At 42.7% G+C, this 25,423-nt stretch overlaps 2 protein-coding genes and 1 pseudogene across 2 annotated transcripts; all 3 read left to right on the forward strand.

Annotated features, from left to right (window-relative positions):
• The first annotated feature begins 7,452 nt into the window (after positions 1-7,452).
• On the forward strand, positions 7,453-8,244 carry LOC130136771 (uncharacterized). Its single transcript, XM_056307106.1, has 3 exons — positions 7,453-7,715; positions 7,788-7,915; positions 8,036-8,244. The coding sequence occupies exons 1-3, from the start codon at positions 7,453-7,455 to the stop codon at positions 8,242-8,244; spliced, it is 600 nt and encodes a 199-aa protein (XP_056163081.1).
• A 48-nt stretch (positions 8,245-8,292) lies between these two features.
• LOC130136772 (uncharacterized) lies at positions 8,293-9,120 on the forward strand. Its single transcript, XM_056307107.1, has one exon. The coding sequence runs from the start codon at positions 8,293-8,295 to the stop codon at positions 9,118-9,120; it is 828 nt and encodes a 275-aa protein (XP_056163082.1).
• Positions 9,121-20,200: 11,080 nt separating this feature from the next.
• Positions 20,201-24,324, forward strand: LOC130136787 ((-)-germacrene D synthase-like; annotated as a pseudogene).
• Positions 24,325-25,423: the final 1,099 nt, after the last annotated feature.

Raw genomic sequence — 25,423 nt, forward strand, 5'->3', positions numbered from 1 at the left:
TTCATACCACCTTCTTTCCCTCTCTCAACTTCCCAACATACGTTGGCAGCTCTAAACTGTATCACAGCAGTATCTCTAGCTATGATGGTGGGGGTGATGGGTTTGGTCTAGGGTCTCTGCTTTTTGTGGCACTTTTCTTTGTTTTGTACACTTTCTTGTGATTGAACCCATAATGAATTGGACTGTTTGTGTTTCGAATTGAAGTGAGATTGTCTAGGTTTCTATACTTGCCATTATGAAGAAGGTAGCAAAGTATAACTTTCTTCTTTTTTTTTTCAATGAGAGACCATAATTTGTAAAACCATTAACTTAATCTAAAACTAAATTAAACTACCATAAGCAAGTTTAACACCCTAAACACGGGATTAGGGGTTAACTTACTCGTCTAACTACGGCGATTATGCGAGAACAACGGCGACGACGCGACTGTCCACGGTGGTTTCCTATTTGGGCTCGACGAACGGCGGCAAATGAGCGCGGCTAAGGCAGCGGCTGCTGTGGGGCTATTCGGAGGCTGCTCGGGGCTGTTCCTAGTGTGAAATGGCGGCTTGTGGTGTTAGCTAGGTGGCCGGACAGTGGTGGACCAGCAGCTGCAGCAGCGGACGTGTTCGGCGAGCAACGAAGCTAGCATTCCAGCAGAAACCAGCGTGCTATGGACGGCTGTTCAGCGCGGCTTGAGGGCTAAACTGGGGACGAAATGGTGATTGGTTGGTTGTTATATCCTAAAAATTCAACCCAATTTGGTGATTTATCATATGGTGATTTCGTCGACGCTCTATTAGTTATTTCTCGCCCTGACCTAATCACTCAGGGAATACTAATCAAATGGAAAAGGCTATCGAATAATTTATTTCTAACAACCACTCGTTAGTTCGAGATGAACTATAGTTGGGATTGATGGATTTCGGCCATGAATTATGATCTGATATTGAGTGTCGAATGCTCAAGAATTTCACACTCGAACCTTAGGATGTCGTCTCATAATTTTACGAGTTTTCCGTATAAAATTTCAATTTCGGAAAAGGATTGAAGATTCGGAAATTCGACACGAGAAACGGAAGTGAACCGAGCAAAGCCTGTTGGACCTCGCGGCCGAGGGGCCCAGCCATCAAGACCTCATAAGAATGAGTTGGCCTGTAATTCGGTACTTGGGTCGAGGACAAAATGGATTTTGGGGGACAAAATTTAAGAAAATTTCAAAAAGGAAATTTGGAAGATCTTTATTTTTTGGGTAATGATGAACCCAACCCTCCCCTTTCTCTCTCTCCCTCTCTCTCCCCTCCCTCCTCCGGCTGACTTCCGCCGCTGACTCCCCCATTTTCTGCTGCACCCTCCACCGACTCCACCAACTCCTTTCTCTCTCTCTTCTCTTCTTCTTTTTCTTCCTTTTCTTCTTCTTTTCCTATTCTTCTTGACTTTTCCTTCGCTGCTGCTACTTTTGCTTCACCGCTGCTCCTTCTGCTTCTGCTTTACCGCTGCTACTTCTGCTTCTGCATCACCGTTGTTGCTGCTGCTTCATGCTTCTACTTTTGCTTCCTCGTTCTGTTTCTTCTTGCTGCCACCGCCGACTGGACCAGCGTTCTGGACCAACCACCACCGTGCACCGTCCTTCCTCGCCGCTTCTACTCCTACTTCGCTGCTGCTGCTTCTTCTTCGCTTTTGCTTCTTGTTATGCTTCTTATTTTCAGCCAGCGACCAGCCTTTTTCCTCGCAGAACCAGCCATCGCCGAGGACCGCTCCACCCCACCGTCACCCCACCGCCACCCCTACTCTTCCCCTGGCCACGCAGCACCGCCTCTGCTGCCCCGGAACAGCCCGTCGCTAGCTATTCCAGCCAAGGCGAGTTGCGCCTCTCGCCGGTTCATCTGCCATCCGCCTCCGCCACTTGCCGCCGCCATTTTAGCCAGCAAGACGCCATCACCAGCCACCATCCCATCCCTGACTCAACCCCAAATAGCCACCGAACAGCCCCTGGCAGCCGCTCTCTTTGTCACGCTCGTTTGCCGCCGGTCGCCTCCCGCCGAGCTTGAACCGGAAACCACCGCAAATAACCGCGCCGCCGCCGCCGTCCTCGTGTAATCGCAGTAGTTAGATGAGTAAGTTAACCCCTAATCCCGTGTTTAGGGTGTTAAACTTGCTTCGGTTAGTTTAGATTAATTTATTGACTAGTTAAGTGGGATTAGGTGATAGGTTACGTTAGATTATTAGATAATTGTTGATGATAAGTTATCGGCAGATAATAAGTTATCATTGGATGTGGTGATAGGTTATCGGTGTTTAAATGATAAGTTACTGGTAAATTTTAGCGATAGGTTATCGGTATGTTCAATAAGCTATGATTATTTGTGTGATAGGCTATTGTTGTGTTCGCGATAAGTTATCGCTATTTTGACGATAAGTTATCTATTAATTTATTATTGATATTTATTTTATTAAATAAATTAATTTTCGAAATTAAATAATAATATTTTATTCTTACAAAAATTATTTATTAATAAAATATTCAAATTCCGAAAATCAAATATTCATATTTTCAAATAATTTTTAGTACCGAATTGTGATTGTTTTATGCTTGGATTGTAATACCAATGTTGGATTTCACCGTATAAGTTGGCGTATATGGACAAATGATTTGAATGATTATGATTCGAGAAAATATTTTGAATCTTTAAAAATAAATTATTTTATAATTATGTTCGAGAAAGGAATTTGAGGCTTGAGAATGAAAAGCGTGTTTCGAAATGATGATTTACAAAATTGAGTGACTGTTGGCACATGTGGTCACGAGAAATTGGTTATGTGGCATTAATTCGAGCACAATTCATGTTTGCATTGGCTAATTGAAAAGATATGAATTGGCTTGAATGCTTGTGTGTTCGTGTGGTCGTGTGGTCCCATGTCGAAGCCGTCTTGCCGTAGATCGCATGACGATGCTCGATTTATTGAGGTCTGTTGTAGATCGCGCTCGATTTTATCTAATGCTTGGAGATTATCTAGATAGCTGATACTCCGAATGCCGAATCGTGGCCCCCGATGGCGGATTCAATGCTCCTTACGGGATACCACTTGCTATAGATCATTTGATGTTGCCGTATTGGAATGCCGTCATTCTGTAGATCGTTTGACGTTGCCGTGTCCGACGAGGCGGGACGATACCCGGTCATGCCGAAAAACTACCATCTCGCTGCGTATCGCTTGATGTGTAGTTGTGACATTCCGAATTTCGGCCCATTTTTGGGATTTATAAAACGTGTATTTCGTCAGTGCGCTTATAATAAAATCTCGCCCGGAACTAATCACTCTTGGGTTATTTTTAAATTAGAGATTTCGCTAGAATCGCACTCGATCGAATTTGGCCGTTATTTAGAGCCCGAACTTTGGTGTCGAATTTATTGAAGTTTCGTGACAAATTTAATTGAACGGTATCGATATTATTGTGGCCAACGTCAATATTGCTCGAGATAAGTGAAAAGTGAAATTTGGACTGGGTGCGAATTTGGATTAGTACACCTCCCTCGTAGTGTGTTTTAATTAATATCTTCTAGCCTTTTTCCTAATTTATAATTAGGTTTTTTCGTGGACCGTTAGATCGATTTTTGGTTTGAACGTGGGTCGTTGGATCGCGCAATCATTGCGTTGACTTTTGTCTCTCTCTCTCTCTCTCTCCCCCCTTCTGCCGCGTCCCCTCCCCACTGCGCCCGTCCATTCCCCCCTTTCCCCATACACGTCCCCTCCCACCCCTCTCTCTTCCTTTTTCTTCTTCCCTTTTCTTCTTCTTCCTCTCTTCTTCTTCTTCTCTGGTTTTCTCTTCCGCCCCGACTGTTTCTGCTTCTGCTTCTGCTCGCTCGACCAGTCATTGCCGATCGCCCCTCGCCGTCCGCCTCGCGCCACCGTTGCCCCGACTGAGCCGCGCCGCCATTCGTCGCCCGCAACCGCCTGTCGCTGGCCTGCCCACACTTCACGCGAGCAACAACTCGCCATTGCGTCCGCCGCGGTCCAGCGTTGCCCAGTCGCTCACCGGCCTGTCCTCCGTCGCCCGGCCACCCGCAATGCCGCCATGTCGCCTCAGGCCGCTGCGCGACCTCCCTTTCCCCCTGTTTCTCTCTTCCCCAGCCTCTCCCCTGTTTTGAGCTCTCCCCGGCTCCGCCTTGTCCAGCCACCGCGTGCCGCCGTTCCGGCCTCCGCCGTTGCTCCGTCCGCCACTACCTAGCTCCCAGCAACCCTGTCCAGCCACTTGCAGCCGCCGTGCTCACCTGGTCAGCCCAACGCCACCCCAGCTCAACCTTGGCCAGACTGTCCCGGCCGTGGCCGAGCCTTCATCGTCCAGTCTCCGTCGCCATCGGCCGCTCGTCCAACTCACCCCAGGCCATGGCCGAGCTTGCCTGGCCATTGCTCAGGCCGTGCCCGAGCGTGCCCAGCCGTGCCCGAGCTCGCCTAGCCCGTTGCCCAACCGTCCCAGCCGCTGCCCATCTCCACCGTGCCCGTGCCCGTGCCCGTGCCCGCGCCTAGCCGCTCGCCCGGTTGTGGTCGAGAGCCTCGGGCCGTGGCCGAGGGTGTGCCGAGCCGTGGCCGAGCCCCTTGCCCGTCGCGCCCTCGCCCATGCCGAGCCGTTATTGTTCACCCAGGCCATTTTGGGCCCGTGCCGATTTTTCCCGGGCCAAATTTAGGTAAGCGACTCCCTAAACCTTCCCTAGTATTATGGGTATTATTAGACTTGTTTAGGGATTAATTAGTATCGGGTTAGTGGCTAAGCTTGGATTAGGATCAATATGTGAATGTGGTTAATTGATAGATTAAGTTGTGATGATTATGTGGCATGATTAGTGGCTGGTTTATGTGGGTACGATGACCGGATTGTCGTGGCGTTTGTGGGTGAAATTGACGTTTGATTGGGCCAACTTGAGTGTCGGATTGGTGGACTAGTGTGATGAGTTTGTGATTTGAATTGGATTCGTGTGACGTGTGAGAATGGCGAATTGTGATGTGGTGTATGTGCATGTGAAATGTTCAGTGAGGGGCGGAGCCCGGATTGATCAGAGGGCTGACCTGAGGCGTGTTTACGTGGGTCGTGAGAAAGTGTGAAATGTCCAGTGAGGGACGGAGCCCGGATTGATCGAAGGGCTAACCTGAGGCATGTTTACGCGAGTCGTGAGAAAGTGTGAAATGTCCGGTGAGGGACAGAACCCGGATTGATCGGAGGGCTGACCTGAGGCGTGTTTACACGGGTAGTGTGAAAGTGTGGAATGTCCAGTGAGGGACGGAGCCCGGATTGATCGGAGGGCTGACCTGAGGTGTGTTTACGCGGGTCATGAGAAAGTGTGAAAGGTCTAGTGAGGGACGGAGCCTAGATTGATCGGAGGGCTGACGTGTGGGGTGTTGACCCGGGTCGTGGAAAGTTGCTCGGCCACGAATGCGAATTGAGTGTGATTGAATTGATTGAATATATGTGGTTATGGAGTTTGAGTGGTGATGTTATGTTCTTGAATTATTATTGCTTTATGGTGAATTATCTATTGTGCAGAGCTGGCGTGTGAATCGGTGCGAGGTAAATGTGAATTGGCAAGTTTGTTATATCGGTGGTTAGATTGCATGTTAGACTCGTCTGGGTACGCATTGGCCTAGGTGGGGTATAGGTTGTCTGCTTATTGAGATTTATCTCATCCCCCGTTGTTAAACATTTTCAGGTTTGGAGTGACGGATAGTCGTCACGTGCGGTTCAGAGACTGGGAGTGACCTTGGGCATTTGATGCTTTGTTTCATCTTTGGATGCCCCCCTCTTTTGTTTAGTGAAGTAGAATACCTAACCATCGCCCCCCTTTGATAAATGTGGCTTGAAGTTAGTAGCCTAGATTGAATGTTGTAAGTGACTGTCAGTTTTATGAAGTGTGTTTGTTGATTTGTGCCTATGCTATCCCGTTGTCATTGTTTATTATCTGGGTCGTTTTTATTCCGCTTCTGCTTGCCTTTATCGTTGGGTGTTTCGTTTGGGTCGGCGACGCATCCTGGGTTGTCGCGTTCAATATGGCCATCGAAGGGGTGTCGCGAGCCGGTCAGGGTTCGGGGCGTGACAGTAGTGGCCCAGAGGGATCGTGATAAATGGAACACGCATGTTGCATAGTGTTTGATTATGGGTTGAATACTGCTAGGCATGGTATGGGTCGTGCCCAAGTGGTTTTATATTATAATCGAGACACACGAGTGTGGATGCATGATGCACGGAAAATCTCTTTATGTGTTCCGAGTACGTGTTATGCTGTGTGCATGGTTGTGATGTTTGTTGACTAATGTTATGCATGCCACGTGTGCCAAGGCGAGGTAAAGATGCTTGCGATTGTTATTCGGCATGTGATTGATCAGTATATGATGTGTGGTTGCCTGACTAGGAACCTCGAGGCGAGTTGGCCTCCTAAGCGGGGTTTAGGCCGTTAACTTACTGAGATTTTATCGCATTTGTCATTGTTAAACATATTCAGGTCCTTAGCATGTCGATGCACCCGGTACGGTTTGAGGTACCTCAGGACATGGAGACTGTTGTTTCTACGCACGTGTTCCCTGACCAACCATATGTTTTTTAGCGCCATCGGACGATAGTTTGGGTGGATGAGGGCCTGAATCATCGGGCTCCCCACCAGTTCCAGTCCTGGTTTGTTAGGGATGGTGAGGATCTGTTTGGACCTATCAAGGAGTTTGACGGTCCTCCGGAAGAGGGTCCTGGGTACGAGATATGGGATCCTATGAAGATCGACCCACCTAACGGGTCAGTAGAAGATCCTGAGCCTGAGCCTGAGCCCGACCCTGTTCCCGAGGATCTATCGGATTTTAAGCCATCGGAGCACGACCCTGATTCATCCTACTTTGACTCACCAACCCTCTATAATAGCTCATGAGAGACCTGACTGAAAGCTGACTTTTTGACTGACCCACTGATGGTGAAGTAGATCGACCCCAGCCGGGTATCTTTTTATAGGCTTTTTGTGGAAGTGCCCGAAGTGGGCTTGTAAAGAAAAGTTTTCCAGGGGTTAATCAAGTGAATATTAAAATGGTGTTGTTGTTTGTTTGTTGTGAATCGCTTTCCTACCTATCCCTATTTATTATTGTTATCTAGGTGTTGGTTGTTATTGCTTCCGCATGCGTAATAAAAAGAAAGATAAAAATGAAAGGGTCGGCGACGAGTCCTGGGACGTCGCATCATAATGACCATAGCGGGATGTTGCGTGTCCATAGGGTTCGGGGCCTGACATCCTCATTGAATTGGTATCAGAGCAAGGTCAGCTCGATCCAAATTTGGTCAAGACCTGGAGTGATAAGGTGCAATGGGTTTTGGGATAGTGAGTTAGGAAAACACTTTGTGCCTGTGTTTGATTGTTAGATTTCTCGTTCTTAAGCAGGTTGTTCACGATTTCTAATTCCTTGTTGGAATTAGAAAGCAGGTTTCTCCAAAGATCCTGTAAGATGAGAAATCCCGACCCGAGGGCCCTTAGGAGGAGAGTCGAACCAGGTCAGACTGGTGCCAGAAGGAGAGCACCAAAGGATCCTAGATTAGACCGGATCCTTGAGGCCTTAGAGACCCTGGTAGGACAGCAAGCTCGTAATCAAGCTGCTGCCGCCGGCACCGCCGCTGCCGCTATGCCTGCACCTGCACCTGTACCTATACCTGTAGATATTTCTTTAGCTGGGAATGGAAATGGGAATCAACCCATGCATAAGTTGGTGGGGTAATTTCTGAAGTTCAAACTGCCCAAGTTCACTGGTGCGGGTGATCCTGAGGCTACAACCCTCTAGATCAGGGAGTTAGAGAAAGTGTTCGCTTTGCTGAGATGTTTGGACGAAGACAAGGTGACGCTGGCTACCTACCAGTTGCAAGAAAACGCCAGTACTTGGTGGGAAGCTACCCAAAGGAGGGTGTTCCCCGATGGTACGGCCCAGGTGTGGGGTACCTTCGTGGAAGCTTTTTACAACAAGTATTTCTCAGACTGCGCCAGGGAACAAAAGATGAACGAGTTTCAACGTCTCCAGTAGAATCAATTGTCCGTAGACCAGTACGAGGCTAAGTTTGTGGAATTGTCCAAATATGCGCCGAGGTTGGTTAAAGATCGAGTTGATAAGGCAAGGAGGTTTAGGGATGGGCTGAAGCCCGAGATTAAGGATCAAGTGGTGCCTCTGAATCTGAAGGATTATGATGAGTTGTATGAGAGGGCACAGTTGATTGAGAGGAACTTGGTGGACAAGACAGCCGCGTCTTGATCGCGGTTTGTTCCAAGTAAGGATAATCATTGGTTTGGGAAGAAACCAATGACAAGAAGTAAGTTCCCTGTCCCTCCTAACAGGAAAGGTGGCGTGAAGAAGCCGGCACCCAATCAAAATAGTACATGCCACTTTTGCCGTAGGAACCATGGATCAACCCCATGTCCTGTGAGAACGGGAGCTTACTTTGGATGTGGTCAGCACGGTCACCACATGAAGGACTGTCCATGCCAAGACACGGGAGCGCAAGGATCAGCGCAGCAAGTAGGACAACCTGCGAGGAACACCCCACCGAACCAATTGAACCGACCCCAAGTACAAGGAAGGGTCTATGCTGTCAGAAGGAAGGAGGTGGAGGACTCGCCCGCCATAATTATAGGTACGGTCTCATTACACGACCATGCTGCTTATACTTTGTTTGATTCTGGAGCTACGTATTCGTTTGTGGCTAAGCAATTTGTGGAGCTAGTGGGGTTAAGTCCGAAACCGCTAAGAGTGGTCTATAGTATTTCTACCCCTTTAAAGGATAACGTAGTGTCTGCAGTAGGATGTGCTGATTGTAAATTATCTATTGGTGGTCGTGACGACAGCATAGATTTCATTGTCTTGATGATATTTGACTTCAATGTGCTTTTTGGAATGGATTGGCTCACCAAGCAACCAGCCACAGTAAATTGTTATCGTAAGACGATTCAATTTGAGCCTTTAGGGAGTGTTGGGTTTGAGTTTGTCAGAAATCGAGGAGGACCATCAATTCCTTTGATCTCATCACTTGAAGTTACTCGATTGTTGGATGAAGGTTGCCAATGTTATTTGGCAACTGTAGTTGACACTCTAGTAGAGGAATCGAAGGTGCAAGACATAGCTATAGTATGAGAGTTCTCGGATGTTTTTCCTGAGGAATTACCTGGGTTGCCCCCAGAAAGAGAAGTAGAATTCGTGATTGAGTTAGTCCCTGGTATGGAGCCGATTTCTAAGGCACCTTACAGAATGGCGTTATCGGAATTGAAGGAGTTAAAGGTTTAGATGCAGGAGTTGTTGGACAAAGGATTTATTTGTCCTAGTGCATCAACTTAGGGAGTGCCGGTTCTATTTGTAAGGAAGAAGGACGGGTCGTTGCGCCTTTGCATCGACTATCGGCAACTCAATCAGGCGACGGTTAAGAATAAGTATCCGTTACCAAGGATAGATGATTTGTTTGACCAACTTCGAGGAACTTCGGTATTCTCGAAGATAGACCTAAGGACAGGTTATCACCAATTGAGGATTAGAAAGAAAGATATATCGAAGACGGTATTTCGAACGCGCTATGGACACTATGAATTTACCGTGATGCCGTTTGGTCTGACAAATGCGCTTGCAGCTTTTATGGACTTGATGAACAGGGTGTTCAAGGAGTATTTGGATAAGTTTGTAATCGTGTTCATTGACGACATTCTAGTGTATTCGAGGAGTTATGAGGAACACAAACAACACTTGAGGACAATGTTGCAAACCCTTCGAGACCACAAGTTGTATGCCAAGTTTAGCAAGTGCGAGTTTGGTTAACTCAAGTAGCTTTTCTTGGACACGTGATTTATGGGGAAGGAATTTCAGTAGATTCGACTAAGATTGAAGTGGTTATGAATTGGCCTAGACCAACGACGGTAACTGAAGTTCGAAGTTTCTTGGGATTGGATGGCTATTATAGGAAGTTCGTGGAAAAATTTTCTGCTATAGCCATGCCCTTGACACGCTTGCTAAAAAAGGACACAAAGTTTGAATGGACGGATAAGTGTGAGCTTAGTTTTCAAGAGCTTAAGCAAAAGCTCACTACTGCGCCTGTGTTAACGTTATCGTCTGGTTCAGGAGGGTATGAGATTTACAGCAAAGCGTCATACAAAGGATTGGGATGTGTTTTAATGCAGCATGGGAGAGTTGTGGCATATGCGTCCCGACAATTAAGACCGCACAAATTGAACTAGCCGACGCACGACTTGGAATTAGCAGCGATCATTTTCACGCTAAAGATTTGGAGACATTATTTGTGCAGGGAAAGGTTTCATATTTATACGGATCATCAGAGTCTCAAGTATTTGTTCTCGTAAAAGGAATTAAACATGAGGCAACGCAGATGGATGGAGCGGCTTAAAGATTATGACTATGAGATTCCGTACTATCCTGGTAAGGCTAACAAGGTGGCCGATGCATTAAGTCGGAAGTCTTCGATTGCGCATATGATGGTTCAAGAATGGATTTTACTTGAAGAAATTCGAGACTTGGATTTCAAGTTCGAGGTAAGTCACCTCTCGAATTTAATGGCTACTCTTAGAATTGAGCCCAAAATGCAAATCAGGATTAAAGCAACGCAATCTTCGGATCCTAAACTTCAAAAGATTCTGCAAATGGATGCAACCAAAAGAAAACCTGACTTTCAAGTATCTAAGGATGGGATCTTAAAGTTTCGTCGACGGTTGTACGTGCCCAATGATGAAAGACTTAAGGAGGAAATTTTAGCAGAAACTCATCGTAGTAACTATAGTATTCATCTAGGTAGCACAAAGATTTATCAAAATCTGTGCCAATATTATTGGTGAAATGGCATGAAGGGAGATATTGCCAAGCATGTGGCTAGATATTTAACGTGTCAACGGTGAAGGCCCAAGCATTGTAAGCCTGGCCGATTCTTTGCCCCGGGAATACCGGAATGGAAATGGGAGCATATCACGATGGATTTCGTGATGGGTCTACCGAGGAGCCAAAGAGGTAATGACTCTATCTGGGTGGTAGTGGATAGACTTACAAAGCCCGCTCATTTCATTCCGGTGCGAAAGGACTTTGCTATGGACAAGTATGCGGAGTTGTACGTAAGGCATATGGTTCGCCTTCATGGTGTGCCTGTAACGATCACGTCGAATCGAGATTCTAAGTTCACCGCCACGTTCTGAAAGAGTCTTCAAGGTGCCATGGGAACAAAGCTGCAATACAGTACCGCTTTTCATCTGTAGATAGATGGACAATCCGAGGGAACGATTCAGACTCTTGAGGATATGCTGCGAGCCTACGTTCTGGATTTCAAAGGAAGTTGGGAAGAACAACTACATCTTGTTGAGTTCGCGTATAGCAACAGTTATCAGCAAAGTATTAGAATGGTACTTTTCGAGGCGTTGTATGGCAAACCTTATAGGACTCATGTCTGTTGGAACGAAGTTGGAGAACGAAAGATTACGGGACCCGAGTTGGTGCAACAGTCGTAGGATGCTGTTAAAGTTATCAGGGATAGGCTAAGGACGGCCCAAAGTTGCCAGAAAAGTTATGTAGATAGGCGACGTAGACCATTGGAGTTTCAAGTCAGAGATCATGTGTTCCTCAAGGTATCACCCATGTGAGGAATATTGCGCTTTGGCAAGAAAGGCAAGTTGAGCCCAAGATATGTAGGATCGTTCGAGATCTTAGAGCAAATTGGAACGTTGGCGTATCGCCTAGCTTTGCCGCCAAGGTTGGTTCAGGTACATGACCTATTCCACGTGTCAATGTTAAGGAAGTATGAGCCGGATCCGATCCACGTTCTGAATTACGAGGAGATAGACGTCGACGATAGAATGTCGTACGTGGAAAGACCAGTAAGAATCGAGGATCAGAAGGAACAGGTACTACGAAATAAGACGATTCCTCTAGTCAAAGTTATGTGGCAACACCATGGAACCGAGGGAGCCACGTGGGAAAGTGAAAAGATAATGAGGCGCCAGTATCCCTTTCTTTTTGAGGAATTGGATGTAAATTCAAATTTCGGAGACGAAATTTCTGCAAGGGGGGAAGAATTATGATATCTTGAAAATTCGATCCAATTTGATAATTTACGAAATGGTGATTTTGTCGATGCTCTATTAGTTAATTCTCGCCCTGACTTGATCACTCAGGGAATCCTAACCAAAGGGGAAAGGCTATCGAAGAATTTATTTCTAATAGCCATCCGTTAGCTCGAGATGAACTATAGTTATGATTGATCGATTTCGGTCACAAATTATGATCCGATTTTGAGTGTCGAATGCTTAAGGATTTCACACTCGAACGTTAGGACGTCGCCTCGTAATTTTATGAGTTTTCCATAGAAAATTTTAATTTCGGAAAAGGATCGAAGATTCAGAAATTCGACGTGAGAAACGGAAGTAAACCAAGCAAAATTATGTCATTTGTCTTTAGGAACTCTAGGTAGGACTACACAACTAATGTTGTATTAAATGTCGGTTGTTGTTGCCAAAGAAATGTCACTTTCTAGTTGGTAGGAGGATGAAGTTACCCTAAACAAGATATAGGAGCTGCTGGACTCCTTGATTTTAAGAAGTAAATTAAGCTTTCGAAGAGATATTTTCATTTCAAGTTTCAAAGGATGTGAGTGTAGAATGGTATACATGTATCGTATGAGTCGCGGCCATCTAGTCAAGTAAGAAAAAGCCGTTATAACCATCGAAAATGTTTACATATAGGAAAATTGACGTGACATTGAAGGGACTTCTTCCTCTGATAACAAGAGTAACTCTAGCTGTTTTTGGGGGTCATTTTAAAGTGAGAGCTCTTGGAATACTCATGTTAACTATAATTGATACGGTAATTAATTCAATATCTAAAAATAGTGATTATACATAACGCGAGAGTAATCATAGCATTAAAAAATTGGAAGTTTTTTCATTTATTTATTAACGAGTGCCCCTTTTTCTGTTCTTTAATAATTTAAGTTTCCTATCCCAAAGATCATAGAGGAACGAAAGATATAATCGGTGGAGCTTGATCGTCCAAACCAACAATTAATAGAAACATGGTTATTGGAATATAGATACAGGCCCAAGGATAGATCATTAGTTTTTTTTTTTTTTTTGAAATATTCAATGCCCAATGTCTATGTAAAAAGTAGGGTTAATACAACAAAAAATTTCCAAACTAGTACCTCAATTGGCTCTGTTGACATTCTGTCTAATATCCTGGTAAAATACATACGTTTCAACGGACGTGGAGGATGATAGATCCGACATGAAAAATCCACATGTGTTGATAAGTATGCACTTTGACGGAGGGTAGATTTGGGTCAAGGACATTAGTTTTGGATTTTTTGTGAGCAAAAAATTAATCTGGATTAATATGTCATGGGATTTCGATTCAAGATTTTTTGTGAAACAAAAATTGGTTGAGATAAATGTGTCATGGGAATACCAGCTTGAACTTTTTAATAGTAATAACCCCAAAAAGTATATTTCTAGGAAAAAACTAAGAAAATTCATAAAACTTAATATAGGATAACTAAATTATACAGACATAGACATCGTATTCTAGAGGACATGCATATGTTGTTGGAGTAAATCTAAAGCTTTCATGTCATTGTGATCCATCGGATTTAAGCATACATTTTGGTTAATTGGACAAGATCAAGGTGGTTGGAATTTCTTTTAAATTCTGTAGGGCTTAAGGTATCAACATTTACTTTCCAAATTATGGCAACCTTTAAAGTCGGTTGGATTTTCTTCTTTTAAGTTTACATTTGTTTTTCCGGCCTCAAGTTAATTACTTTATCTTCTGGAAAGACCAAAAAAAAATATTCATGGGTTTGAGTAAAAAACAATGTAAAATCACCGCCACCACACCAACCTTTTCAGTGGAATTTTTTAGTATGTAATAAAGCCCGGTTAAAACCCCATTTATCCCCAAGCATCTCATGGATTTTCAAGCCTAATTGCCAGTGTAGATAAATTTTCTATAAGCGACCTTATCCATTCTTAATTTAATTGTTAACGAGAGAGTGGGTAGTTAAAGTTCTCTAATCAAAGATGGATACGACCGCTTGTGTAATGTTTTCTTTATGTCGTTGGTATATACTCTGTTATTGCTTGCGTTGGACTTGTGTTTTGTCAATTGTTTTTGATGGATGGCACCTAATATAAATCGGAATATGACTTTGTATTAATAATATATGAGGGTGTTATCTGCGCGTTGCCGTGTGATAAAGAAATTTATCGATCAAATACTGAAGGTGTTTAGAATGATTGGTTACAAAGATTTCTACGAAATCAATAATTCAATTAGTATTTTCGTTAATATTTCCGTTATATGGATAAATAACGTCAAATTTTCATTATTCAAGTATCCTTTTTCTTTAATTCCATATTTGCCTACTTTTACTTTAAAGCCAACCGACGAGAAAGATATGCGCACCATCTCGTTTATTTCTTTACGAACTGAATTTGAGTAGCATCCCAAATTAATTATAACTGCTAATACTGTGGGAGTGAGAGCAAGTCCATAATCATATGCAATTTTTCAGTTTGTTGAATCGACAAAGCTAAACTTGCAAAATTGCGTATTAACAATCTTTCTCATCGAAATTACATGTGCCAGACTTTTTACTCATATTATAGTATATGTGAGCTTATGAGTTATGATTGTGAAAGTATCTGTAAGTTGTATCAATACCAATATTTTCAGATACAAAAAGTAGACTAAAGGGAAGAGGTTAAGAGGTAACCTCTTAATCGGGGCTTCCCTTGAATTATTGGTGTTCGAGTCGAGGTAACCTCACCAAAGGAAGTGAGATTTCGTTTCTACGAGGGCCTCTGCGGCCTGTCCCCATCCTGTGAGACGGGCTCCGTGGATGGGTTCCTTATTTTAACGTGCTAGTATCCACACGTCTCGCACTCTCAATTCCCTCTGTATCTTTATCTTCCTCAGGAAGATAAAATACCCTCTGAAATTTTTACATCTCGGTGATCTCGAGATCCGAACGAGAACCGACATGAAGTTTTTTAGGGATTTGCTTAGGTCCAAAAAAAAATTGATAAAGAATATAGAGGAAAAAGAAGGAAAAGAAAAATAGAACCAAGTGGAGGGTGTGACATTCTGAATTTCGACCCACTTTCGGGATTTATGAAATGATATTATCATCAATGCACTTTCTGTTATATCTCACTCGGAATTGGCCATTCTTGAGAATACTAACCGTTAGGGAATGGCTAGTTAGGATTTTGATACGCACGACCCAAGAACTCGAACCTGGATCGATACTTCGACCATAAGAATTGACGAGGGGATATTTAGGACCATTTTAGGCAGATCCAAGAATGATTAAGGAACAATTTAACAATGTTATACAATTGAGTCACGGGTGATGCCGTTTAATCACTGTATGCATTCCAAACGTTCCAAAATCAATTTCTAACGATCGTGTCGTTCGGAACTAGTGATTGACCCTCGTAATTACATGACAACCGAAGTCACCATGGCTCGAGTAAACTTAAACGTGGATTGATATCAAATCAACCACGGGTCGACACGCGTAAACCCTAAAAGCCGCCCGTTAGTTTGAGATACACGAAAGTCGCGTTTGAGCGATTTTGACCACGAATTGGAATCCGAACTTGGGTATCGAACTTTCAAGGATATCAAAATTATTATATTGGACGACGCCGCATTAAGCTCGCTTTATTATCGGTTTGCTCAGAAATTCGCGAAAACGGGAAATTAGGCTCGGAAATTAGAAAAGACGATTTTGCCCCTGTGTGTTCTAGAATTTATTTGTTGAGTGGAAGGACTTATTGGTATTTTTACCCTAGTGACCGAAAATCTTCATGGACAACTTTGCCCTTGCCTTTTTGGTTAATTACAAAAATGCCCTTCTAGAAGACTTTTGTCAAGATGCATTTCTAGCCCTTAGATCAATACTTGGGCATCAAGGACTCATCCTAGCCCTCCATTTTGGTGAGATATGTTCAGCTCACACACTCTCTCTCCTCACTTTTCCCTTGCTCTCTCTCTCTCTTCATTTTTCTCTCTCTCTTCCTCTCTCTTGGCCGAGACACTCCCCACCACCGTCCACCACCCATCAGCCCCTCACGCCACCACCTTGGACCACCGTGGACCACCGTGAGCCGCCCGCAAGCCGCCGTTCACACCCGGAGCAGCCGCCGTTCGCCGGATCGCCGTTTGGGCCGCCGCCGTTCGCCGGAGCTCTTGGCTTGGCCGGGACTGGTGCTGCTGGGTTTGGCTTGATTCTTAGCTTATATTAGTGGTAAGTAACTCCCTAAACCTTGATTAGGTTAGTAGGTTACCAATGGATAGTGTTTAGGGGTTGTTAGGGTAATTTAGGGGTTATTTTAGGGGTTAATTTAGGGGTTATGGCATAAGCTGAATTGAGAAATGGTTGGTGGCTGGATTTGATAATTATGTGGCTGTTTTGAATGTTAAGATAGGTAGATTATGTTATTTGAGCTTAATCATATGTTTAATGTTGCTAATTGTGCTTAATTTGGCTAATTATGGTTGTTAGTGATTGTTTTAATTAAATTCGTGGGTTAGTCTTGTGGCTGCAATAATCATGTGGTAGTGGCTGAATTGGATGACTTGGACTTTGATCATATGGCCCCCATTGGTTCTAGAATGGTTAAGGTTAATTTTAGGGCTTAATTATCATGATTAGGTGCTAATTTTGATCCTACGGTTTAGATTAAATTAAGATGTGATAAAAGTTAATCATATGGCTTATTAGAGATTTGAGATTGATCGGGTGACTTTGATTGGCAATCGCATGGCTAATTAGTCGATTATGTGTCGATTAAAGGTTTAATGACGATCGTGTGGTGAATTAGTTGTTTAAAATTGATCGCATGGTTAATTGGTTTGATCGTATGGTTAATTTATTTAATCATGGCTGATTAGTTGACTATGTCTTGATCGTATAGTTTGATGATGATTTCGTGGCCTAGAACGAAGATCGTGTGGTTAATTATGGCTATTGTTGGCTTGGCATGGCGTATCGTGATCATATATCGATGTTTGATGCGAAAACGAGTGCGATTCATGGCATATTTATTCGTAGTACATTGCACGTCATAAACACTTGCATTGGCTAATTAAGAAAGATTAAAATTGGCAATGCGTGGTTATTTACGTGTGTGACCATGATAAGTTCCGTCTAAGACGAGTTCTAGACGATGCCCGCGGAAGTTCGGATCTTTGTCCAGTACCCGACTTGTCGGGGGGTTCGATCCCGAGACATTGCCGATCGCGGTGGAGGCCGGATCGATGCTCCTAAATGGGATGCCGTCCGGTACCCGACTTGTCGGGGGGGGGTTCGATCCCGGACGTTGCCACGCCCAAAGTAGTGGGGTGATGCCTGGCTATGCCGGAAGACCGGCGGGAGTTCGGTGTGACCTATGGTGGGTCGTTAATAATCTGGACAACTTCGAGTGTTATGTGCATATGGTATGCTTGAGCTTTATTATAGGATAAAATCGTGAGGCACGGTATGGGACGGGCCGAAGTGATTTCATCTTATAATCGAGACTCGTGTGAATGATTGATTATGTCTGGATTATTATTATTGATGTTATGCATATTGATAGTTGCCATGGTTGTGATACAAATTGAGACTTGCATAGTATGTGGTACCATTGTCCGTTGGATAGGAACTTAACCTTTTGGTTAGAATGGCATGATTAGGGTGCCGGAGGTACGTATTGCCCTAGTCGAGGCTTAGGCAGTTTACTTATTGAGATTTATCTCATTCCCCGTTGTTAAACATTTTCAGACCCTCGACCTTGATTATGACTGAGCCTCCGCTTCGTTTCGGGGTACCAACGGAGATGGAGCATTGGGTGACTGAGTACCCAGTAGGAGAGGGTAGGGAGTATCGGAAGTATGAGAGCACGGTTTGGGTCGACGATGGGGAGCAGTACTTGACAGCTCATAAGTACATGGCTTGGTTTCTGAGAGACGGAGCTCAGAATATTGGTCCTCTCGAAGGGTTTGATGTTCCCCATGACGATGGTTTAGGATTATGGGATCTTATGGAGATTGATCCCCCTGACGGAACTGTAGTTAATCCGGAGCCAGAACCGATGGTGACAGAGCCTCCAGCGTGGGTCGAGTGGCCAGAACCTGAATGGGAGTCCTTGCCGTCCGGCTCTTATAGTGAGGCATCTGACCCGGCTTCGCCAGGAGCACCGCCAGGATGTTGTGGAGGTTTTTGATAGGGTTAGAGATCCCTATCTTTTTGGGAGCTCCTCTTTTGAATAGAGTAGTGGAGCAGATCGACCACCCTATCCCTTTTTGAGTATGCGTGGTCTGGGTTTGTGGCCTTTAGGAAGGCTTGTATATTCTATCGATGTATGTGATGTTAAGTTTATAAAATAGTTCGTTGGTTTGTTTAAATTCTCTCTCTGTTATCCCGTTTGAATGTTCGTTGAATGGAGTGTTCGTTTGGCTTCCGCGTATTTTCTCTTATTTCGATGGTAACGGGTCGGCGACGAATCCTGGGAGTCGCATTCTTAACGACCGCGGCGGGATGTTACGTGTTCGTAGGGTATGGGGCGTGACAGAGGGAGAGTCCTTGGAAGGATGCCATCGTCCCTCCTAAGAACCCTCCTTTCTTACAAAGGTATAGATAGATTTCTATAAATCTTGTCAAATCAGTTTACAAGTCTATTCTTAGGAACTTTAAGCTAGGACTTTTAACCAATGCGTATCAAATGTCAGTTGTTGTTACCGAAAGAATGTCACTTCGTAGTTGGTAGGAGGATGAAGTTACTGTAAACAAGACATAGGAGCGCTGGACTCCTTGGTTTTGGAAGTGAATTTTCATGAAGAGTTTGTACCTGGATGTTGACAAAAGCGATGGGGGTGAACTCTAGACAGGTGAAATCTTCACATTTAAAGAAAAAGAGCTCTTTACTCAGAGCCGCTGAAAGGTTGTTCACTAGTTTTGACATGATAATATACTAGCGAAAATTGTTTAAAGAGTTATAAACCTATTGTACTTTTGTCAATTCACTCATAAACCATTTAATTTTGCCAATTAAGTTCTAAACCTTTTCACATTTTGCCAATTGAGTCCATTCGGTCAATTTTTAGCCGGAAATCGTTGAAGTGGACGCTGACCGTCTTACGCCATCTTACATGGCATGGCCGGCCCTGATGTGAATAAATTTTTTATAATATTTTAATATTTTTTCGAATTTTTATTTTTATTATTTTTCTTATGCTTTCTTTTCTTTTTTATCTTTCTTTCTTTTTCTTTGGCCAACCTTCACCGGACTTGGAAGAAGAAAAAGAAAAAGAAAGAAAGAAAGAAAAACAAAGAAATAATTAAAAAAATATTATTAAAACTTGTCCACGTTAACACCAGCCGTGTTACGTAGGACTTTTTGGACAATTTTCTAATATGCAAAAAATGAAAATAAAATGAAAAAAAGATCCAAATAGCGTCTATCGTTCCGCTCCTTATTATTTCAATGAAGTAAATTTTAAACTTGTGGTACGTTTGTATTGCTGAAAACTTTATGATAAAGGAAAACATTTTCCATGAGAATCATTTTCGAGGAAAATAGTTAGTTTAAATTTGTTTGGTGGTTTAGGAAAAGTGATTTCCTTAGCAGAAGGGGATGTCATTTTCCCCCAATCTAAGTTTGTCGTTTTCAGTCCATGGAAAACGTTTGTCCGTAGATTGATTAGTTTTCCGTCATCCAAACATGGGAATGTTGGAAAATCATTTGTCAGAAAACAGTTTTAAATTGGATAGTCATATATGGTATAGGCAGAACTCTTTCCACTGTATCGCAACAAGAAGAAGTACCTAATCCCAATCCCCTTAGAAAAATAGAGGAATGCCGTGAGTCAGGCAGCTGAATGCAAGACCTTGGCTGAGCCACTCGACCACCAACCGAGAAATATAAGTCGATAAGAAATAAGTTTTGGCGAGTAATTTCGATAGAAAATAAAACTCTATTTACTACATCTGAATTTTACTAATATCGGTTGTTGTATGAAGGCGGGATGGATAGGATCGATAATGTTACGAGGAGAATATCTTCTCTTCATACGAAATATTCTCACTCGTGTTATTATTCATTAAAATGTGATTGGTTTGCCCTGAAAAATTAAGTCCAAGTAACGAGGTGGCTACGAACATGTTGCCTATAAATACCCATCAAGTGTTGATGTTCTGCAACGCAGCGAAAGCCTCTCCCCATTCTTCGATTTGCGTAGCCGTCCGATATCCGCAAACGAAGCACGAAAATAGTGGGGAACATGTCGGTTCAGGTTTCGGCAATTCCATCTTCTTCTCCGAGTAAAGGAAGAAGCGGCGGGGTCGAACGCCGGTCGGCAGAATATCACGAGAGCGTATGGGGTGATTACTTCCTCAAATATGCTTCTCCCTCCAACTCAACGGTTAGTAATTCTTCTCTTATCTTCTTCCTTTGTTTTCGTGCAACTGCGTTTTGTAGAATTAATAAAAGTCCCTATGTTCACGATAATTGATGGCATCAAAGAACTAAGGTCCGTTTGTTTAAAGGACAATTGTTTCCTAGAAATTATTTTTCAACTTTCCGGTATTTGGATGACGGAAAACTAATCGATCTACGAAAACGCGTTTTCCATGGACCGAAAACAATAAGCTTAAATTGGGGAAAAATAATTTCCCCTTCTAGCAATAAGGAAATTATTTTCCCTAAACCACAAAACAAATGAAAACTATCCATTTTCCTTAGAAATGATTTACATGGAATATATTATCCTTTATCATAAAGTTTTCAGTAACACACATGCACCATAATTCTTAGATTATTGGGCAGCATCGATCCCAATGTTGCTTGATAAATTGGTTACATATCGGAAAACTCTCATCGTCCATCACTATGTAAGTCACCCATTATTCATGTTCCAGGTAAAAAAAAATGTATAACCAGAAAACTTTTGCAATTGCATGTTGTGAAGGTACCAATTACACTATATGTGAACGTAGGGAAAATATGGTGAAAGTAGGGCTGCTAAGGACCGCTTTGAGCTCTTCTTCTGCCTGAAAGCTCTCAACATTTGTGAACTCTGTGACTCTTCATGTTTATGAAAAAAGTGGGTTGTCTTCAAGTGTAAAGAAAGAACTGCTAGTAAGAAGTGGTAGAACAATGAAGGGATTGAGCGAGAAAAAAGTTTCCTTCCTCGTTTACTTTTTTCTCTTAGCCTTTCCATCCGGGAGAAAGAGAATGCGGATACATGGTTCTAGTTGCGTTGGTTTAGGACTAAGTCTTAGTAGCAGAACTTTGTGGTTGGCTTGATGATTTCGATCGTAATTTTGCTGTCCATTCAAGAGAAGTATCACCAATCGTACATGGTGGATTTTACTTTTGAATCTGTCTTTGCTTTCTCGGGCATTCAGCTTTTGTTTTGATCTCCATCCTCTTTATCAATTCAACTATCCCCCTCGGTCTTTCTCCATCAAACAGGGTCAAGTTTAACAAGTTTAGACTACATTGTATGCACCCGACGTATGCTACAGTCCCTCCTTTAAAAACATCAACAGTACTACTCCACCTAAATGAAATGATTTGGTCATCGATTATTCGATTTTAGAGAATAATCTTAGATTTCGTCTCTTTGAAAGTTTCAAAATGAAATGATTTGGCCTTTATCATTAATTCACTTTTCTGAGAATATATGCTCGTCGTAATGAGTTATCAGAAATTACAACTTGCCTTGTTTTCATATTTTCTTTCTATGGGTTTGTAACCAAGAAAACATTATTATTATTTTTCACAGTAACTTCGCTTTCCTTTGAGTTTTTTTTTTTTTGTAATATATATATTTCACATGCTTGCTTTTATTCAGAATAGCGTGTTACATATTTGCAGAAGTTCAAATTCCTTGGAAGAGTGGAGGAACAAGTCGAGGAATTGAAAGGAGTGGTGAGGAAGATGCTGACTGATGTCGCGGATAAGCCTTCACAAATGCTTCACTTGATTGATCAAATTCAACGCTTGGGAATTGACTACCATTTTGAACGAGAAATAGATGAGCAATTAGAACATATCCACAAAAGTTACTCTCAACTCTATCATGGAGGTTTTATGGGAGATGACCTTCACATGGTTGCTCTTATGTTTCGATTGCTGCGACAACAAGGTTTCAATATCTCATCGGGTAAGTCTTAAACTTAGTGAACCAATTCGACAATATGCCCATAAAATTCCTTCTTTGGAAAATTAATGCCGCAAAATTTACTATTGCTCATTCGAATTTTAGGAGAAACAAGTGAAAGAAAATCTACAACATTAACTACGTGTAACGCCTTCCTAATTTCTAATCAATTACGTCTTTTGTCCCATGTTGGCTGGTCGCACAGAGGTCTTTAACAAATTCAAGGACAGTGAAGGCAAATTCAGGGAATCGCTCATCACAGATGTGCGCGGATTATTGACCCTATATGAAGCTTGCCATTTAAGGTGCCATGGCGATGATATTTTGGAGGAAGCACTTCCTTTTGCTATAACTCAACTTGAATCAATTGATGAAATGAAAGTAAGCAATAGTATTGCGAAACAAGTGAGTTGTGCCCTCAATCAGCCACTTCGCAAGGGGCTGCCAAGACTCGAGGCAAGGAATTATATATCACTCTACCAAGAAGAGCCTTCACATGACAAGGTCTTGCTCGCCTTGGCTAAGCTAGATTTCAACTTACTGCAAGAGCAACACCAGAAGGAAGCAACACCAGAAGGAACTCGGCAAGATTACAAGGTCAACTAACTTCACGTGATAGTATAATCTAAAATTAGCTTATAGATTGTGTTTTCCAAAGGTTTACTCGTCTAGTTTCAATTTACCCTGCTAATTAGTGCTTTTGAAAGTCCTTTACAAGTGAAAAAGTGAGTTTGAACTATGCGAATTCATCGGGCTAACGTACTTTCAATAACGCTCATCTTTGTTTTATCATAGGTGGTGGAAGGATATAGATGTTGCGAGGAAGTTCCCATTCTCTAGAGACAGGATTGTGGAGTTGTTCTTTTGGATATCGGGAGTATATTTCCGGCCGGAGTTTGCCGAGGCCAGATATATACTAACCAGAGTGATCGCCCCGATTTCCATTCTCGACGATATCTATGACGTCTATGGCACGTTAGAAGAACTCGTATCCTTCACTGAAGCAATTGAGAAGTACGTAATCCGCATTCTCTTTCTCAAACTTCTGAATTTGATCGAGTATGTGTAGAGTAAGTGTGTAATTTTCAAGGACTCGAATTCAGGTGGAGTGTTGATGCCATGGATGGACTACCGGAGTATATGCAAGCTTATTATAAGGTGCTTCTCGATCTGTATGATGAAATTGGGAATGAACTGGCCACGAAAGGAAGATCATATCGCCTTGTCTATGCAAAAGAAGCCGTAAGCATCATCGGCACCCTTTATATGCACCCAATTCAATTTTTCTCGGGAACCCAACATTCTTGTTTACGTTTAATTTCTCAGATGAAGAAGCAAGCAAGAGGGTACTTTGACGAAGCCAAATGGTTCCATACTGGCTACACACCAACGATGGAGGAATACATGTCCCTTGCATTATTAACGACCGGCTATGAAGAGATAGCGATCACATCGCTTGTAGGAATGGGCGATGTGGTCACAAGAGATGCTTTTGAATGGTTGCTCGGCGACTGCAAGATCTTGAAGGCTTCACAAACCATATGTAGGTTCATGGATGACATTGCTTCTCACCAGGTATAATAGAAACGTAATTATCCTCCAATAATCTAATGAAATTAGATCAACCACTACTCAATCGGAAACGCTGTTGACCTAATCACACCAATTTTATTGATATACAGTTGGAGCAAAAGAGGGGGCACGTAGCATCTTCGGTGGAGTTGTTGATGAAAGAAAATGGCATCTCGGAGCAGGAAGCTGAGGAGGAACTCCAGAAACGAGTTGTTGATGCGTAGAAGGACATCAATGACGAGTTTCTTCGTCTGACCGCGGTCCCAGCACCGGTTCTCATGCGAATTCTCAATCTCTCGCGGGTTATCAATGTTGTATACACCAATGGAGATCATTACACCCATTCGAAGACCAAGGTCAAAGATCATATCATATCGCTCTATGTTAGTCCCCTGCTGATTTGAAGTTTGAACTAAACATCGTCACACTGATGTGGTATTGAAAATAAAGGGTCTATCAACCATGCCTCTGAACTCTCTATTTTTCTTGGATGCATGAGGGAAAATATCATTACTAGTATGTACTTTCAAAATTGATTTGCATGATAAAACTCATAATTTCCCTTTTCTCGTCTTATATTCCATGGATCTTATGATTCGTAATACTTCATCCCGTAATTATCCTCACGTATAATATCTTATCTATTACATATTCTTTGTAACTTTTATTGAGAGGACAAAAGTTCATTTATGGTAGTACGTTTCTCTGAGTTTCATGGTTCATAATTGTTTCGCCAAAATTGCTCTCGCGACGAAATATCTTTCACTGAAATGAAACCTGGCAGTGGTGCGAGTTGTAGTTCAACTATTAGATTAGTGTAATTACGTGGAAAATCGTCCCAGTAAATTATGTTTCCACTCTGCCATTGAGGTAATAACACTATAAGTACCCGAATTTTTGTCCATGGAGGTAATATTATTTAACCATAATATGTACATGCTGGGGATTGTGGACAAATATACCAAAAAGGAGAAGTTTTTCTAGGATATTGGTCCGAGATTATACAATAGAAAATCTATTTGCATCAATACTAGTTCACTATTGTTGACGAAAACTCATATCCGAACCAAAAATAATTGGAGAGTCATCGAGATTGCTCTATGGTTCCACGCTCGACCACAAAATGCGCGGACGGGGTCGGGATGGAATGCTGAATTTACGCAAATCCAAGTGCGAGGAAATTTAATGATAATAACTTCAAAAGGTCAAATGAATATAAGAAAACCTAACTAACATGGCCCTGTTGTGGTCAACGTAGTCAACAACGACTACCACAGTAGCTACGGTCTAAGTTTCGACAGTCTTAACAGAGAGCACTACAAAAAAATATGAATTTTGCGACGGAAATTTGCGACGAAAATTTTTCGTCGCTAATTTGCGACAAACTTTGCGACGGATTTCTAATTCCGTCGCAAATTAGCGACGAAAATTTGCGACGGATCAATTTTCCGTCACAAATTAGCGACGGAAAATAAATCCGTCGTAAATTCCGTCGCAAATTTGCGACGGAAAATAAATCCGTCGCAAAATTCGTCACAAATTAGCGACGGAAAAATTCCGTCGCAAATTTGCGACGGAAAATAAATCCGTCGCAAAATTCGTCGCAAATTTGAGACGGAAAATAAATCCGTCGCAAAATTCGTCGCAAATTTGAGACGGAAAATAAATCCGTCGC

Source organism: Syzygium oleosum, unplaced genomic scaffold, assembly GCF_021117445.2.
Source record: "Syzygium oleosum isolate NSW1041296 unplaced genomic scaffold, Sole_v2.1 Sole_v2.50, whole genome shotgun sequence".
Classification (NCBI taxonomy): Eukaryota; Viridiplantae; Streptophyta; class Magnoliopsida; order Myrtales; family Myrtaceae; genus Syzygium; species Syzygium oleosum.

What these genes read in the sequence shown, in the direction of transcription:
- LOC130136771 (XM_056307106.1), top strand. Translation starts at nt 7,453, where the DNA reads ATGAGAAATCCCGACCCGAGGGCCCTTAGGAGGAGAGTCGAACCAGGT. An exon ending in CCCATGCATAAGTTGGTGGG is followed by an intron (nt 7,716 to 7,787) that starts GTAATTTCTGAA and finishes CCTCTAGATCAG; the next exon opens with GGAGTTAGAGAAAGTGTTCG. An exon ending in AAGGAGGGTGTTCCCCGATG is followed by an intron (nt 7,916 to 8,035) that starts GTACGGCCCAGG and finishes AATTGTCCGTAG; the next exon opens with ACCAGTACGAGGCTAAGTTT.
- LOC130136772 (XM_056307107.1), top strand. Translation starts at nt 8,293, where the DNA reads ATGACAAGAAGTAAGTTCCCTGTCCCTCCTAACAGGAAAGGTGGCGTG.